Below are 18,746 nucleotides of genomic sequence, written 5' to 3' on the forward strand. Positions count from 1 at the left end.
TACTGGGCATTACCATTCACCAGACACTGTTCCAGCCAAATAAATACTGTGGCTACAAGAGCAGATCAAATGCTAGGAGTTCTGTGTCAACTAACTTGGCTTCTAATTCCTCCTAAATCTGGTCCATCATCTGAAAGGCACAAGTATGAAGTGCAGTGGCAAGTTCTCCACATGCCTGGATGGATGCAGCACCAGCAACATTCAAGCAGCTTGACTTCATCCAGGGCAAACCAACCTGCTTGAATGACATCCTACCCACCATCTTAAACATGAACTTCATTACTAATGCACAGTGACAGCAGTGTGTATTGTACAAGATATATAGCCGCAACTCTCCAAGACTCTGTCACCTTTACAAATGGACAACAGATACGTGAGATAATCCCTTGCAACGTTCCCCTGAAGCAACCCTGTGTCCTGACTTGGAACTGTTCTACTGTTCCTTCATGGTCATTGGGTCATAATCCTAAAACTCTATTTCTAACAGCACTGTTGGTCTACCTACAAGAAGCCTGTAATGGTCACATTCTCTAGGGCAACTAAGGATGGATGTTAAAAGGTGACCTAGCTGATGATACCTACAATCCATGAACAAACAATGAAATAGAAACTTGTAAGCTAAAAAGAAATTTGCAAAATGTTTGCTTGTTGCTGACTGATCCAACATAGAAAACACAGTAATTAGGAGCAAGAGTTGATCATTTAGCTCTTTGGGGCATCCAACTGAACAGCCTGTTCTAGCTTTTCCCACATATCCTATGGTCACTTCAGACTCGAGTGCTATAACCACCTCCTTCATGAAATCATACAATGTTTTGGCCTCGACTGCTTTTGCTCGTAGTGAATTCCTAAGCTCACCACACCTTGGGTGAAGGAATATCTTCTCATTTCAGTCCAGAACCACCACCAACTCAACCTCCTACCCCACCTCACCATTGGGAACATTATTCTTGTATCTATCCTGTCAAGTCCTGTTCGAATCTTGTAAATTTTTTGTAAGGTTGCCCCTTCATCCCTCTGAACGCCACTGGGTATAACCCATTCAATACTCCTCAAGCATCAGTCCACCTCTCTCACAAGAGCATTATTCCTGTGATAAGGAGACCAAAATTGTGCACACTATTCCAGGTGTGGCCTTAATAAGGCACTGTATAATTGCAGCAAGAATATCCCTGCTCATGTCCTCAAATCCTCTTGCTCTGAAGGCCAGCAAAGTATTTGCTGCCTTGACTGTCTGCTGTACCTTATCTTCAGTGATTGGTATATGAGGACACAGGTCTCATTGCAAATTTCCACCCTCTAAATTCACTGCCATTCAGATAATCTGTCTTCCTGTTTTCAGTTCAAAACCCAAATTTATCCACATTATCCAGCATGGATTTGTCCACTCACCCAGCTTGTCCAAATCTCAGTGAAGCATCTCTGCATCCTCCTTACAGCTCACCCCTCTACCCACTTTTGTGTCATCTGCAAATTTGGCATTATTGTATTCAGTTCCCTCACCCAAATATATATGTGAACAGCTAGAGTCCTAGCTCTGATCCCTGTGGTTTCCCACTAGTCACTGCCTGCTTTTTGGAAAAAGATTTGTTTAATTCCTAATGTTTGTTTATTATCTGCCAGCCAGTTTTCTGTCAATCTTGATATACTGCGCCCCATCCCATGTGCTTATCTCTTACGTGGGACTTTGTTAAAAGCCTTCTGAAAGTCTAGATAAGTCACATCAACTAACTCCCACACGTCACCTCTACAAGCTACATGCTTGAAGAATTCCAACAGTTTTGTCAAGCACGATTTCCCTTTAATAAATCCATGCTACTCTATCAGATCATTCCACTTTTTTCTGCTATTAAATGTTATATAATGGACTCTAGTGTTCTCCTCCCATTGACATCAGCCTTCACCATCAATAATTCTAGTTTTCTTGCTGCCTCCCAAAGAGGGAGGCATAGTAGCTATCCTCCAATCTGTAGGAACTGTTCCAGAAAATAGAGTCTTTGAAGGTGGACACCAATACATCCATCATTTCTAGGGCTACTTCCTTAAGTACTCTGGTATGCAGATTATCAGACCCTGAGGATTTGTTGACCTGCAGTCTATTAATTTCTCCATCCCCAATTTCCCAACTCAAATAGATTTCCCTCAGTTTTTCCCTCTCACCAAAACCTATATTTCCCAATATTTCTAATATGTTTCTCAGCCCTCTCTCAGTTCACTTGAGCAGGTTGTGGTGAGCTGCCTCCTTTAACTGCTGTAATCCATTGACATTGAGACCAGTCTCTTGTGACCTGTCCTGCCCTGCTAACCAAGCCTCCCCAGGCCTGTAGACTAATTTAAAAGATTTATTTATTTCACTTGTATCTGGTGGGTATTTCGAGGTTGGTAATATCTGTGACAGGCAAATGTTACTTGACGTGAGTGTTATTTGACAGCAGCATTACTCGGCTTGAAGTGCATGAGTGTGTGACGTTTGCAATTGATATTTAATATTCTCTGGTGCTATTTGAAGTGATGACTGTCAAGTGTAATTTTTAAAAATAATGTGTTCTGTGTGTAGCAGAAGTATTTTTACCTTTAAAGATTTGGGGTATGGAGTGGGAGAGAGAACATGCTGGTGAGGGCAATTAGATAAATAAAATTAGAAAGTTAATTATAAGTTGAGTGAGGCATGCATCTTGCGTTCATTTTGTCAATCATGCCTTTAAAATACTTCATATTGTATTTCTGTGCTTGTTTGTGAGCCTGCAATGTTAGCTTAAACATTTGGGTTTTTATGTTTGGCATGTTTTGTACTTGAAGTTTTATCATTTTTGAGCATCATTGCATTGGTCTTGTCAGGTCAGTTAATGTGTTAAGAGTTGCAGTTGTAGATTTTTCTGTTGGTCTTGATCTTGCGATCTTTGTGTTCTCAGGGAGTGTAGTTCTGATTTTAACCAATTATTGACTAAATACAATGTCGTTATGTTGCCAATGCATCTTTTGCTAATTAAATCTCTGCCCTCTGGTTCTCTATCCTTCCTCCACTGGGAATCATTTTTCCCCATGTACTCCATCCAGACCTTATTAGATTAGATTAGACTTACAGTGTGGAAACAGGCCCTTCGGCCCAACAAGTCCACACCGACCCGTCGAAGCGCAACCCACCCATACCCCTTACCTAACACTACGGGCAATTTAGCATGGCCAATTCACCTAACCCACACATCTTTGGACTGTGGGAGGAAACCGGAGCACCCGGAGGAAACCCACGCAGACACGGGGAGAACGTGCAAACTCCACACAGACAGTCGCCTGAGGCGGGAATTGAACCCAGGTCCCTGGCGCTGTGAGGCAGCAGTGCTAACCACTGTGCCACCGTGCCGCCTCAAAACCTTAGTTTTGAATATCTTGATTAAATCTTCCTTCAACCTTCCCATCTCCAAGGAAACCAGTCTCAACCTCACTAATTAGAGATAAAGTCATAAAGCGCAGAAGAGACCTTTTGGCCAATCCATTCTGTGCTGGCCCATCTATACATTTGTCTCACATTCCAGCACCTGACCCAAAGCCATGAATGTTATAATGTTTTCATTGCTTATCCCATCAACATTTTGAAGGTGGAGGTCTCCTGCCTCTAACCTATTCCCAGGCAGTCCAGTCCAGATTCCCACATCTCTCTGGTTGAAAAAAAGTTTCCTCTGAACCACTGTGATTCCCTTTAAAATTGACCCCTTCAACTAAGGGGAACAGCTACTTGCTATCCTCCTTGTCCTGGGTACCTCCTTAGGCATTCTCTGCTACAAAAAAAACAACCTGAGCCTCTTTCATAGCTGAAGTACTTCAATGCCAGCAACATCCCCATTACGCTTAATACCTACCACCCACCCCTCAAATTTTCATTAATATCCTTTATATGACAAACAAAAAGGGCCTAGCACTGATTCTTGTGATAGGCAACTGAACAACACCAGCCTCCAGTCATACAAATAGCCACGTCCTCTGTCTCTACCACTCAGTCAATTTGGATCCGTCGTGCCAAGTTACCCTGACCTAGGTTACTGAATTGAACCATTCTTGGAGCTATTCTTTTTCTTTTCTGGACCCGCTCTCTTTTAGATTTTTTTTCTAAAGTACAGTGCTCAGACTGGGTATAAACACAACTTATTTGCTTGATTCTACAAATGTATTGTTTAAATCCAGAATGGCTTTTGCTTTGTGAACTACTCTCTCAACCTGTCGTGCCATCATCAATGATTGATGCACTTCACCACTCAGCTTCCTCTGGTCCTGCTCACTCCTTTTAGAATTGCACTTTTTAAAAATGTCTCAATGTTCTTCCTACTTGTACTTCTCTGCATCAAAATTCACCTATCTGTTGGTCTATTCCTCCAAATTTCGATATCCCTGAAATTCCATTTCAAAGTTTCCCTGTCCATCATCACCCTTCCCCCTCCTTAAACATTCACCACTGACCAAACCTTTGTCAGACTTCCTAATATCTCCTTTTATTTGGTTTCCTCATTTTGTCTGATATTATCACTGCTGTGGAGCAATATGTCACTGGTGCAATTTTGTTTTAAAAACTAACTTTCTTCAACACTATTCGTTTTAAAATAGTGATGGAAAAGGATAGACCAGATCTAAAAGTTAAAGCTCTAAATTGGAGAAGGCCAATTTTGACGGCATTAGGCAAGAACTTTCGAAAGCTGATAACAAGAATCCAGAGAAAGTGTATCTCTGTTAGGGTGAAAGGAAAGGCTGGTAGGTATAGGGAATGCTGGATGACTAAAGAAATTGAGCATTTGGTTAAGAAAAAGAAGGAAGCATATGTCAGGTATAGACAGGATAGATCGAGTGAATCCTTCGGAGAGTATAAAGAAAGTAGGAGTATACTTAAGAGGGAAATCAGGAGGGCAAAACGGGGACATCAATAGCTTTGGCAAATAAAATTAAGGAGAATCCAAAGGGTTTTACAAATACATTAAGGACAAAAGGGTAACTAGGGAGAGAATAGGGCCCCTCAAAGATCAGCAAGGGACTTTGTGTGGAGCCACAGAAAATGGGGGAGATACTAAATGAATATTTTGCATCCGTATTTACTGTGGAAAAAGATATGGAAGATATAGACTATAGGGAAATAGATGTTGACATCTTGCAAAATGTCCATATTACAGAGGAACAAGTGCTGGATGTCTTGAAACGGTTAAAAGTGGATAAATTGCCAGGCCCTGATCAAGTGTACCCGAGAACTCTCTGAGAAGCCAGAGAAGTGATTGCTGGGCCTCTTGCTGAGATATTTGTATCATCGATAGTGACAGGTGAGGTGGCGGAAGACTGGAGGTTAGCAAACTTGGTGCCACTGTTTAACGAAGGGCAGTAAAGAGAAGCCAAGGAACTATAGTCTGGTGAGCCTGATCTCGGTGGTGGGCAAGTTGTTGGAGGGAATCCTGAAGGACAGAATGTAAGTGTATTTGGAAAGGCAAAGGCTGATTCGGGATCGCCAACATGGCTTTGTGCGTGGGAAATCATGTCTCACAAACTTGATTGAGTTGTTTGAAGAAGTAACAAAGAAGATTGATGAGGGCAGAGCAGTAGATGTGATCTATATGGACTTCAGTAAGGCGTTCAACAAGGTCCCCCATGGGAGACTGATTAGCAAGGTTAAATCTCATGGAATACAGGGAGAACTAGCCATTTGGATCCAGAAGTGGCTCAAAGTTAGAAGACAGAGGGGGTAGTGGAGGGTTGTTTTTCAGACTGGAGGCCTGTGACCATTGGAGTGCCACCAGGATCGGTGCTTTGTCCTCTATTTCTTGTCATTTACATAAGTGATTTGGATGCAAGCATAAGAGGTACAGTTAGTAAGTTTGCAAATGACACCAAAATTGGAGGTGTAGTGGACAGCGAAGAGGATTACCTCCGATTACAACAGGATCTGGTCCAGCTGGGCCAGTGGGCAGAGAAGTGGCAGATGGAGTTTAATTCAGATAAATGCGAGGTGCTGCATTTTGGGAAAGCAAATCTTAGCAGGACTTATACACTTAATGGTAAGGTCCTAGAGAGTGTTGCTGAACAAAGAGACCTTGGAGTGCAGGTTCATAGCTCCTTGAAAGTGGAGTCGCAGATAGACAGGATAGTGAAAGCAGTGTTTAGTATGCTTTCCTTTACTGTTCAGAGTATTGAGTACAGGAGTTGGGAGATCATGTGGTGGCTTTACAGGACGTTGGTTAGGCTACTGTTGGCATATTGTGTGCAATTTTGGTCTCCTTCCTATCAGGAAGATGTTGTGAAACTTGAAAAGGTTCCGAAAAGATTTACAAGGATGTTGCCAGGATTGGAGGATCTGAGCTACAGGGAGATGCTGAACAGGCTGAGGCTGTTTTCCCTGGAACGTCGGAGGCTGAAGGATGACTTTATAGAGGTTTACAAAATTGAGAGGCATGGACATGATGAATAGACAAAGTCTTTTCCCTGGGGTCGGAGAGTCCAGAACTAGAGGGCATAGGTTGAGGGTGTGAGGGGAAAGATATAAAAGAAACCTAAGGTGCAACTTTTTCACATAGAGGGTGGTACATGTACGGAATGAGCTGCCAGGGGATTTGGTGGAGGCTGGTACAATTGCAGCATTTAAGAGGCATTTAGATGGGTATATGAATAGGAAGGGTTTGGAGGGATATGGGCCCATGGATGCTGGCAGGTGGGACTAGATTGGGTTGGGATATCTGGTTGGCATGGACGGGTTGGACCGAAGAGTCTGTTTCCATGCTGTACATCTCTATGACTCTATAACTTACCCAAAGCTTCCTCCTGGTATGCAGCATTTAAGGCTGACTCAAAGTCACTCCTAGCTCTCCAGCAGAGGTTTACCATTGGTAGCTAGGTCCAGTCAAAACTTAGAGTCCTTCAATTATCATTGCACTTTAAGTTTTTCTGGATGCCATTAACACCAGCAAGATGCACCTCAAAAATGTCCACACTACTTCGAGTAATGACGGTCCTGATAGCCCTATTTGGATGGACATGGTATGCTGAGATTTGGGGAAAGGCAGGAGATTGGCACTATGTAGTAAAGTCAGAATGGATATAATGGGTCAAATAACAACTTTGTGCTGTGACAATTCTGTGATTCTTTGAAACCAGAATTGTAAAGATTCTCATAGTTAAGTGGTTTCATTGACTCTTAGAAAACAGTCTTTCCAATGTAGAGCTTCTATTTATTCTGTACATAATAGAAAAAGTCTGTTCCTGGGAGAATTACAGTTCTCTTCAATTGCAATTGCAAGCCTGTTTCCCAACAGCAGCACTTTGTCTGCATCTTTCCTCTATTCTGAAAGAGATGCAAATCACACCTCAAGTGGTTTTATTGACTTTCAATGTATCCACAATCCCCCCTCCAAAAAACTTCAAGGGCAACATAATGTGATCCAGGCAATCCTCCACACTGAGGAAATTACCAAGAGTTCACCACTCTTTTTGCAAAGCTGTCTGTTTCTCTTTGATTCAAAGGAATATTTTAAAATAGAATTTTCCAAAGATGTTGTATTTGTGACACTTGACAGTACATCTATGTGAAGAACCTGAGCTGAATTCCTACGTTCAAGGGCACTATTTAAATGCATGGCTGTACAGGAGGGAAGATCAACACATTGGGTTTTTTTTATTAAAGGCTAAGGGATGAATTAATCAAATCTTGAAAATGTGAAAGATTTTGATTAATATTTATCACTTTCTGATGGACTGCAGAGCCACCTTTGTATCTGTCACTTGATATCTGGTCTTTTGAGATTTTATTTGTTTAATTTTATTTTATCCTATTACTTGATATGCCTTGTTTGGCTTCAGGACTATTTTTATCTAAGTGGAAATCTCCTTTTCCTGCTTTTGATTGACCTCATTGGAAGCATGCTTACGTAGTTGTGTAAAATACTCTATGACAAATCTAAGAGGGGCAGTGCCAAAGAGTTTGACTGAAGGAGGGAATGACGGTGTGAAGGTTCTAAATATAACCATTGGTTCCAGATTGACTGTGTGATGAATGGTGAAGAGTGCTGTGTTTCATAAATAAAGCAGTGGGTATCAAACTCATGACACATTTGCAGCTCTGAGTAAATTTTCAGTCTGAAAAATCCAGCAAAGGAATGGCTCTTTGCCATTAGGTACTTGGTAACTTGAGTGCTTGTTTGAGCCTGCTTGTTTTTTTCTTTGCAGTGTAAATATGTCATTCTTGGGACAAACAATGCACTGAAGTGTGACACTTCAGAATTTTGATATCTTTAAAAGGAATATAGACATGGTTTTTTGCTGAGTGCAGGCTGTAGGACCGTAAGTGCCCCAAGTCTCTTTATGTTGCAGCTTTTATTCTATTTAAATAATGGTCTATTATCTTGTTCTCCCTTCTAAATGTGAAACTCAGAACAACTTTCGAAAAGCTTACCATTTATTTGTTTGGAAAATTGACCCCAAATCTCAGTTTTTGTTCAATCAATCCCAAATTTGCTTATTTGGCTTATCTACCAAAAAGCGCGCTACCTCAACTTGAGTGAAGCATGATTACTGAGTTGCTGGAGTTGTGGTGTTTATGTGACAGTGCAAGACTACTGTCTTCTGAAGACAGATGAAAGTAGTAAGATTTAATTTTTTTAAGAAAGATCAAACATGTAAATTTGCAGTAAACCAGGATAATGCAGTAGGTATTTGTGAATCTTCAAAAGCCTTTTGATATGATATTACATAGCATGACTCAAGATTAAAGCAAATGGAGTCAGGAAATGCTGAACATAATGGATAAAAGAAATTCTATGTGTAGCAACACAATATGGCTGAAGGTAGAACATGATGTTCCCCAGGAGTTGCTGCTGGGTCCACCTACTGATTCATGATTTACTACATTAACAATTTGGTCTTGAAAATCACTACAGTTTCAAAATTGAGAACACTAAATTGAACAGATAATTAACATAAATGAATATAACAAAATTGGAATGGCATCAATAATTTTGTAGAATGAATGGATTAATTTCAGGAAAGACATGGGGAAATGGTATGTTTTATTAGTAGGAGTAATGAGGTCAAATATTGTTTGGAAGTCGAAGAGGGGCAACACACCAAAACATAAATTAGTACAGACTAATATTGTTACTAAACAGAATAATTTAAAAATAATTAACATGAAAATGATAAGCATGTAAATCCATTGCTGGAACAGCTGTTTTGAAGCTGTGTTCTGCAAAAAAGGTGGGAGTTACGGATTTTTAAAATTGCTCATGGGTTTGACACCTTGTTTAAAAAGCAGTTCTCATGTATGTATGGGGAGGGGTGGGAGGCAGTTGTGGAAGATAGAACAAGAGTCTTCGAACAACAAGAGAGGCATTTAAGTAGGCTTAATGTTAATATAATGGAAGAAGGAAAGGAAGACTTTTGCTTCTCTTTACTGATCAGATTGGCAGAAGCAAGTATGGATTATTTCACACCAACCACTTGTGTTGAATGACTTGCTGCTTGTGTTATGGATTCGGTATAAAAGAAATCCTAGGTTCAAAGCGTAACTCAGCACTGAACTTGCAAAGTAACCTAAAGAGGTTTGTGCTTTTTCTGTTTCAGCCAAATATGTAGACTCGAAGCTTCGAGCTGGCAATAAAGAAGCTACAGATGAAGAACTTGAGAAGATGCTGGACAAAATTATGATAATATTTAGGTTCATTTATGGTATGTGTGAAATTGCTATTAATTTATTAAATAACATGGATTTTAAATATTCCTACACTTCTGTCACTGTTGTGTAAAAGTAAAGGTCAGCACTAAACCTTAGGGTGGCACAGTGGTTAGCACTGCTGCCTCACAGCGCCAGAGACCTGAGTTCAATTCCCGCCTCAGGCGACTGACTGTGTGGAGTTTGCACATTCTCTCCGTATCTGCGTGGGTTTCCTCCGGGTACTCCGGTTTCCTCCCACAGTCCAAAGATGTGCACATCAGGTGAATTGGCCATGCTAAATTGCCCGTAGTGTTAGATAAGGGGCAAATGTAGGGGTATGGGTGAGTTGCGCTTTGGCGGGTTGGTGTGGACTTGTTGGGCCGAAGGGCCTGTTTCCACATTGTAAGTAATCTAATCTAAAGAGTTCTTCAGAGCAGGACTTTCTTGACCATAAGCTAATATCAGCTATAACAACAATTGCTTTTTCTGCCAGCAAGTACTGATGAGTGTGTGGTGATTAGTAACTTGATTGAGGTATCAGCGGATGATTGCTGTGAAATTAGAACCATAAGAAAAATGCAATGCACAGAGGTCATTCAAGATTAGAGTGGTGTTGGAAATGCACAGCAGGTCAGGCAGCATCTGAGGAGAAGGAAAATCGACGTTTTGGGCAAAAGCCCTTCATCAGGAATGAGGCACGGAGCCTCTGGGGTGGAGAGATAAATGGGAGGGGGTGGGGCTTGGGAGAAGGTAGTTAAGAGCGCAATAGTGGGATGGAGGTGGGGAAGAAGGTGATAGGTGGGAAGGAAGATTGACAGGTAGGGCAGTTCGGCAAGCACTGAGGAAGCAGATGTGGCTCTGGTAGCAAGTCTGTTTCAGGACATGGTTGAAGAGCTTCAGGGCAGAGAAGATGACCTGGGGGTTGCAGTGAGAGAGAGACTCACTGAGATCTTTGTAGACAGAAGATCTCAGTCAGTCTCCCTCTCACTGCAACCCCCAGGTCATCTCCTCTGCTCTGAAGTTCTTCAACCATGTCCTGAAACAGATTCGCTACCAGAACCACATCTTCTTCCTCAGTGCTTGCCGAACTGTTCTACCTGCCAATCTTCCTTCCACCTATCTGCTCCATCCTCCTTTCAGACCTATCATCTTATTCCCCACCTCCATCCACCTATTGCACTCTTAGCTACCTTCTCCCCAGTCCACCCCCTCCCATTTTTCTCTCCATCCCAGAGGCTCCCCGCCTCATTCTTGATCAAGGGCTTTTGCCGGAAACGTCTACTTTCCTGCTCCTGGGATGCGACCTGACTTGCTGTGCTTTTCAAGCACCACTGTAATCTTGACTCTGATCTCCAGCATCTGCAGTCCTCTCATTTGCTGAAAGAGGTCATTCAGTCTGTTGTGTCTGCACTGGCTGAATTATGTGGGTACTCTCTCTTACATTGCTGCGTCTGGTTTAAGCCTCGCAGGTTACAATGCTTCAGGTACGGATTCAGAGTTCTTTTAAATGCCTCAAGAGTTTTGGCCTCAGCCAAAATTCCAGGCATTCACCGTGGGTGAATAAAATGTTGTTCTTGTCCTGTCTAACCCATCAAAAAATTGTCCTAAATCTGCCCCTCAGAAACTGCCATCTCCACTAGGGGAAACCAGTGTTGCCTGTCAATTCTGTCCAAATCCTTCACCATTTTGTATGACTCAATTAAGTTACAAGGAAAAGTGATACCGAGCAAGAAATCAGATGTCTTCAAGAGGAAAGAAAACTGGTTAAACTGAGAGGAATAGGTTTCATCTAAAATAGTCTTCTTTTGTGTTGCAAATTACATGCAAATGGTAAAATCCTGTGCCTTACTTCCCATTTAATCCTAATCTTCTAATTTGGCTCAGAAGTTTTATTTTCAATTATCTTTATAAAATATTTTGTTGGATACTTGCAAAAACGTTGCTTGTAAATTGATAGATGGGTGTATAGTTTGACTGAGGCCTTTTTGTTCACTGAATTATCATGTAGTGTTATGATTAACATTGCAGATTTTAGCAAAAGAAAGTAATAAATGTCTTCGAATCATTTCTTTTCATATGTAATCAATTAAATTTTTACTCTCTTAAAACAGGAAAAGACGTATTTGAGGCTTTTTATAAGAAGGACTTAGCAAAGCGACTGTTGGTTGGAAAGAGTGCATCAGTAGATGCTGAAAAATCAATGCTGTCCAAATTGAAACATGGTGAGTTTGCTTCACTAGCATATATATTACTGTTCCTTGTCCACTGATGTCTTTGATTTATGAAGTTTTGGTATGGTTTTGTTATTAGTCGCACTTCTCACAACTAAGTTGTTTCACAATTATTTTCATCAATCAGAGAAACATCTAGACTGGCAGTCCATAATCCTAAGTTGAAAAGGTTTGTTATTCAAATATTGGTATGCCAAAATAAGTGACAATGTGCTTTATTGCCTTTTGTTTGGATTTAATTATAAATTGGCATTTATAATTTGGCATTTGAAACCTTATTCTTGTGTTGGGGCCACCTCACGGTCAACATGAATGTTTCTGCCAAAACGTAAATGAATGTGTCGGTTTTCGCTAACTCACTGTTCCGTACACCAAGCTATTGTCACATCATGAGTTGGTTACTCATTTGCTAGTATGCGACTTTGTTCTGATTCACTTGCATGTGAATGATGAGCAAGTGAAATCCATAGGTATGTTTCTTCTTATTTTCTTGGTTTTCAGTCTAAGCTGTCAATATGAAATGCTCACTTCCTTTAACTTATCAATAACTTGTTGACTTCTGTGTAATTCCCCTCTCTCTCTCTCCATTTTCGTCACATTCGCCAGAAAACTGACTAAACAATTCAAAACCAGCCATATTGAAGCACTTGAGTGAGAGGGTGGCAGAATGATAATGTTACTGCAGTAGTAATCCAGAGGCCCAGACTAATGCTTTGGGGCATGGGAATAAGTTCTATCATGGCAGCAGTTGGAATTTAAATTTTTAATTATAGAACTATGAATTTAATTTTCCTAATAGTGACCACAAACCTTTTGTTGATTGTGGAAAAGCCCATCCATTTGCAAATGCCCTTTGGGAAAGGCAATCTGCTATACTTAGCTGCTCTAGCCTACAAGTGCCCCCACTCCCCCTCCTCATGAGTCTCCAATCACAACAATGTGCTTGGCTCTTAAATGCCTTCTGAAATAGTCTAGCAAATCACAGTATCAAAACTGCTACAAAGTTTTAAATAAAGGAATAAAATCTGACAGACCACCTGGCCCCATTTGACCTGGTCAAGTCTGGGTGTGTCCCCTCTCCTCCAGCAAGACAGACCCATCAAAGTTGGGAGCACAATGGCTTACATTTGGGAGAGTGTTGTGCTGGGCATCCTTAATAGTGATTCCAGAGGCCATGAAGTCTCTTGGGCAAGTCTCCTCCTCAATGTGGAGTTGAGGTCGCAATTAGATCAGCCATGATTTCATTAAATGGCAGAGGAGGCTGAAAAGATCAGGAGTAGGCCATTTGGTCTTAACTCATTCTTTTATTGAAAACTCTCCATTCTCAAGCAATATTTCGCCGTTAGAAGAGGTACTGAGGGTGGCAAGGTACAGAATGCACTCTGAGCTGTGACTTCAGTGTCCCTCACCAAGAGCAGCTTGGTATCACCACCACTAACCAAGCTGGCTGTCCCCTAAAGGTGTTGTGACAGATGGTGAGAAACCAATAAAAAGGAAAAAACATATTTGACTTTGTCTCACCAGTCTCTCTCTCTTCCAGATGCATCTATGCATGACAGTATTGTTATGGCACATCAGCTGTATCTAGCTGAGAGTGGGATGGACAATCAAACAACTGGCAGATGGAGCTGGCTCCACAAATATCTTCCTCCTCAAATGATGGGGAAGAACTTGCATCAGTATTCAGCCAGGTGGATATTTGATCCCCTCCTGACATTCCTGGCATCACAGATGCCAATCTTCAGCTCATCTGATTCACTCCATTTGGGAAAAATAAAAACTGCAGATACTAAAAATCAGAGACAATTAAATAGAAATTGCTGGAAAAGCTTAGGTCTGGCACCATCTGTGGAAAGAAATGAGAGTTCATGTTTTGGGTTGAGTGACCCTTCCTCAAAACCAGTTAGACCCGAAACCTTAACTTTGATTTCTCTCCGCACTTGCTGCTTGACCTGCTGAGCTTTTCCAGCAATTTCTATTTTTGTTACTCCACTTGGGACCTGATAGCATTCCATAATAGTATGGAAGACTTGTGCTGCAAAATTAGCCAAGCTTGTCCAGCAAAGCTCGAACACTGAAACCTGCCCAGTGCAAACAAATGCCAGCCAATTACCTGTTGCATTAGCCTATTCTCATTCTTCAGCAAACCAATAAAAGGAGTCATGAAGCAGTTGGTGTTGATATGCAACAAGATCTGCATAGCATTTGAGTTTAGGCTGATTGGTTTTGAGTAACAAAAATTCCAGGCAATGACCCTCTTCTTCGAGTGAATTTTGCCATTCCCCCATGGCATTTAATGAAATTACCATTGCTGACTTCCCCATTGTAATTATCCTGAGGTTGATATTGACAAGAAGTTGAACTGGGCTATTACCTAAACACTGGCAATAAAAGCCAGTCAGATGCTAGATGTTTTGTGGCAAGTAAACTATCCAAAGTCTGCCCACCACCAATAAAGCACTTGCTTTGATGTGTGCAGCAACAAAATCACTTGAGAATCGTGATGCCATCCAGAACTAAAGAATCCACTTGATCGGCACCCCATCCACCTTCCATGATAAAAGTGCAGTGGTGGCAATGTATAACACATAGAATATGTTTCAGTAGAATTTCACCCTTGCTGCTTCAATAACACCTCCAAACCCATAGCCATCATCACCTAGAAGTACAAGGCAGTCACTGCATGGAAACCACACCTGAAAGTTCCCCTCAAATCAGATATGAATCAAGAAAAACAGAAATTGCCAGAAGAACTCAGGTCTGGCATCATCTGAAATAGAGAAAAGACTTCATGTTTAGAGTCCATAACCTTCCTTCAGAACTAGAGCTAGTCAGATATTATCCAGACTCTGGACTATATCACTATTCTGACAAAATCCTGGATCTCCCTAACAGCACCTTTTCCTGGTGGATCACAACGGTTGAACAATGAAGCACTCCATGACCTCCTCAAGGGCAGTTAAAGGTGGGCAATAAATATTTGCTGAACAGTAGTGCCCTTGCTCCATGAATGAATCAAAATGAGCTAGATGTATGAATAGAACAAAGAACAGTGGAGCACAGGAGCAACCCCTTTGGCCTTCCAAGCCTGTGCTGACACATTTTGCCCTGCTATATTAAAAGTGTCATCACCTACTGTATCTGTATCCCTCTATTCCCTTCCTGTTCATGCATTTGTTCAGGTGCTTCTCGAAAACCGCTATTGTGGTTGTTTTCACTTCTGGCAGCGTGTTTCAGGCACACTGCACACTTGGTGTGAAAACGTGCTTTGCATATCTCTTTTGCCCCCCCACCCCCAAATTTGATGTGTTCTAATTGTGGCCTAACTAAAGTCCTATAAAGTTGCAGCGTAACTTGTCTGTATTTATACTTGCTTGCCTTCTTTGGAAGGGGCATTGTGTCATAGGCCTTTTTTATTATCTTATCTACTCGCGCTGCCACATTCAGTGATCTGTGGACCGGCACACCCACAAGTCTCTGAATATCATCAGTACTCCTAAGGGTTCAGCCAGTCACTGTATAAGTTCCATTTGTAGTGACTTTCAAAAATGCATCACTTCAATTTGTCCAGATAAACTCCATCTGCCGTTTTTCTGTCCATGCCCTCCAACTGATCTGTATTCTGCTGTATCCTCTGACAATCCTCTTCACTATCCGCAACTCCACCAGTTTTTGTTTCATCCGCAAACTTGCTAATTAGACCAGCTACATTTTCCTTCACATCAGTTATGTCGATCAGGGCCCAGCACTGATCCCTGTGGAACACCAGTAGTCGCAGCCCTCCATTCTGAAAAGCCGCCTTCCATTGCTATGATGACTAAGCCAGTGACTAATAATCAAAGAGGTTGCATATCACTGCATTCTTAAGGGCAGCTTGTGATGGGCAACAAATGTTGATCTTGGCAGCATTGCCTATCTCCTAAGCTGCATGTGTTTAAGTTTGTTGTTCCTTTTACACTTGCAAGTAACCTTGTGTATACTCTTGTTCCACCAACCCTACAACATGCTGAAGTTTTGTGAAGTTGTATGCACAACATTATATGCAATCTAAGATGACCTACCTAGTTGTTTAATTTGAAATACTCGTGCTCTCTCACACTTTGACATCATTCATGAAGTTAAGAATGGTTCCATTCAAGTTTCCTTTTGGCCACTCCAAACCATGCTCTAATTGTAATCATTTATTCATGATAATCCTCCCAGTTTTGCGTTTTCAACAACTGTTTATCCATTTTAATGTCCTATTATCCCACACTTGATTGAATAAAGCCTGTGCTACTATATCAAATATGATCAGTGTGGCAGGGATTATCTTAATCATTAACTTAATCAGTTGCTTACAATTCTGATTTTCCTGAAACTGCCTTACTGATAATTGTTCGATACTTCAAAGCACTGGTGCCATATAAAGAACTGGAATTTTCTTCAATTACCATATTCTAAATTTTTCTTAAATAGTCTTAGCTGTAACAAAAAAGAACTATTGTCTGGTTGCAACTGCTTGTTTTGTTTTGAAAACTCAAATGATTATTTTAATGGCATATTTTTAAATTGCTGAGTGCTTTGCATTCATACTTTTTTTGGTGCTGCCTAGTTTGGGGTTGCCTACAAGTATTTCTTGAACAGCTGCTCTTGGGTTAATCAGTGAAAGACATGTCAAGTGCTATCAGATATGTCAATCTTGAAAGTCTGCTGCTATTTAGCTGTAAAAGCAGCATTTGTCACGAGATTTCAGCTAGTCAGCTAACAGCTTTAATAAAAAAAACAATATTACAGATGCTGGAAATTTAAAATAAAAATAGAAAAGCTCGAGATACTCAGGTTTTCGTAGCATCTGTGGAGAGAAACTGAGAGAGACATGGGATGGATAGGGTGGGGAGACGGATGGGGGAGAGAGGAGGGTGAGACGGGTGGAGAGGTAGGAGGGAAGACAGGTGAAGGACAGAGAGGGGTATCATGAGAGGGAGAGTGGGGTGGGCAAAGAGAGAGGGAGAGACTAAGGGGTAGGGAAACAGATGGAATTGAAAAGACTGTAAAATGCCTAATTGAAAGCTATGGTATTCCTAAGCTAATGAGCATTTTTTGTGTTTTTAACAACAATTTATTCTTTTCATGAAATGTAGGTGTTGTTAGATCAAGTCCATAACCCATCCCTCACTGCTCTTGAAAAGTAGATGTATTGGCAGAATTTCAAAGACTTTTCATTACTTGCTGTGATCTTCTGGCTACTACAGAGAGGGTGCTGTCTGCTTTGGACCTTACTGAGTAGGGTTTCTGCTTTCGGCACATGCAGCAAAATGGATGCAGTTTTGAAGTATTTTGTTTTCTCTTGGGATTTTGCTCAATTTCGTTTGTGTATTTCTAAGAACAATATCTATCATGAGCCAGGGAAATTTGCAAAGGTAAAATGCAGACTTTTAGCAAAAAAATGTTCAAATATGTATACATGTATTTGAGTGGCAAGTTGATACAGTTAAGGTCATCTATTAAATTGGATCTATCCCAAAATAGAATCTGCCTTTCAGTAATACTATTTTATTGGAGTTTTTTTTAAAATTTGGAAAACCATTTCCAATGGGGCAGCACAATGGCTCAGTGGTTAGCCCTGTTGCCTCTCATCGCTAGGGACCTGAGTTTGATTGTAGCCTCCGGCGACTCTGCAAAATCCACACAGACACTCTCCTTGGATCTGTGTGGGTTTCCTTGGGGTGCCCTAGTTTCCTCCCACAGTCACAGGTTAGGTGAATTGGTCATACTGAATTGCCCATTATGTCCAGGAATGTGCAGGCTAAGTGGATCAGCCATTGGAAATGCAAGTTACAGGGTTAGGCTAGGGGATGAGTCTGGGTGGGATGCTGTTCGGAGAGTCAGTGTGGACTCGGTGGGCTGAATGGCTTGCTTCACTACTATGGGCATTGTGATTACCTGGTTATATTTGGGGACTTGGGATGGCAGTAAATTTCTTAGTAACTTAACCTAATTAATGTGATCTTACAAAAAATAGTCCTATAGAGTCTTTCGAACTGAAAAGCAATACCTCTTAGTCGTAGGTTTCTTGAAAATGAGCATAATCCAGGTTAATTTTGTCAGTTAATGGTGATAATTCTCTGGGTAGGGCTTGCTTTTAAAACAATGTTTATTTGAGTGGCACTGATTGGAATATATATGTTTGTCAGTTTTTGGCTGAATTAGATTTTGATTTGGTTGCACTGGCTTTTTAAAACCTATCAAGTCATTGTGAAACTAATGCTACACCTACAGCAATGAGTACCTATACTTTCAAAAGCGATGTACTGTGGAAACTGCAAACCTGTAATAAAAGCAAAAAGCTGAAAATGCTCAGTTGTTGGGTAGTGTACAATTGTATCCATGGTTTTGTTTTCAAGAATGTGGAGCTGCGTTCACCAGCAAACTGGAAGGAATGTTTCGAGACATGGAGCTCTCAAAAGATATTATGATCCAGTTTAAACAGGTATCACGTTATTTTAAATGGATCAATCAGTAAATATGTAAATTTTACTTTTTTTTTATCTTTGCTAACAATATATTGTATTTTGTTGCCTTAAAGGCCTAGTGCAGGAGATTCTATCATTAAATTATTAATTAGTCTCTTTAAACTTGTTCAAAGCCCAAATGTGATGTTACTTCAGCTACTGTTTCATGCAGTATTAAGCATTCTCTCTTTACTTTAACTCAACTTTTCTCTTTTCTCTCCATGACTGATATATATGAAGGTTTATGCATATTTTTAATGTTACGAAAAATCTTTTAATTTCAAATTTAGTTTTGTTCACTAACTTCACTGTGTGGTGCAATATAAGCAGTTATAAAGGTCTGTAGAATAC

The 18,746-nt window shown here is 40.8% G+C and overlaps 1 protein-coding gene across 1 annotated transcript in view; it reads left to right on the top strand.

Moving 5' to 3' along the window:
• The window catches only part of cul4b (cullin 4B), an 86,152-nt gene that overhangs the window by 49,913 nt on the left and 17,493 nt on the right, over positions 1–18,746 (top strand). Inside the window, exons 12-14 of the mRNA XM_060832525.1 lie at positions 9,580–9,684; positions 11,782–11,892; positions 18,288–18,373. Coding sequence (XP_060688508.1) covers positions 9,580–9,684; positions 11,782–11,892; positions 18,288–18,373 — 302 coding nt within the window. The remainder of the gene's footprint in view (positions 1–9,579; positions 9,685–11,781; positions 11,893–18,287; positions 18,374–18,746) is intronic.

Source organism: Hemiscyllium ocellatum, chromosome 11, assembly GCF_020745735.1.
Source record: "Hemiscyllium ocellatum isolate sHemOce1 chromosome 11, sHemOce1.pat.X.cur, whole genome shotgun sequence".
Lineage (NCBI taxonomy): Eukaryota > Metazoa > Chordata > Chondrichthyes > Orectolobiformes > Hemiscylliidae > Hemiscyllium > Hemiscyllium ocellatum.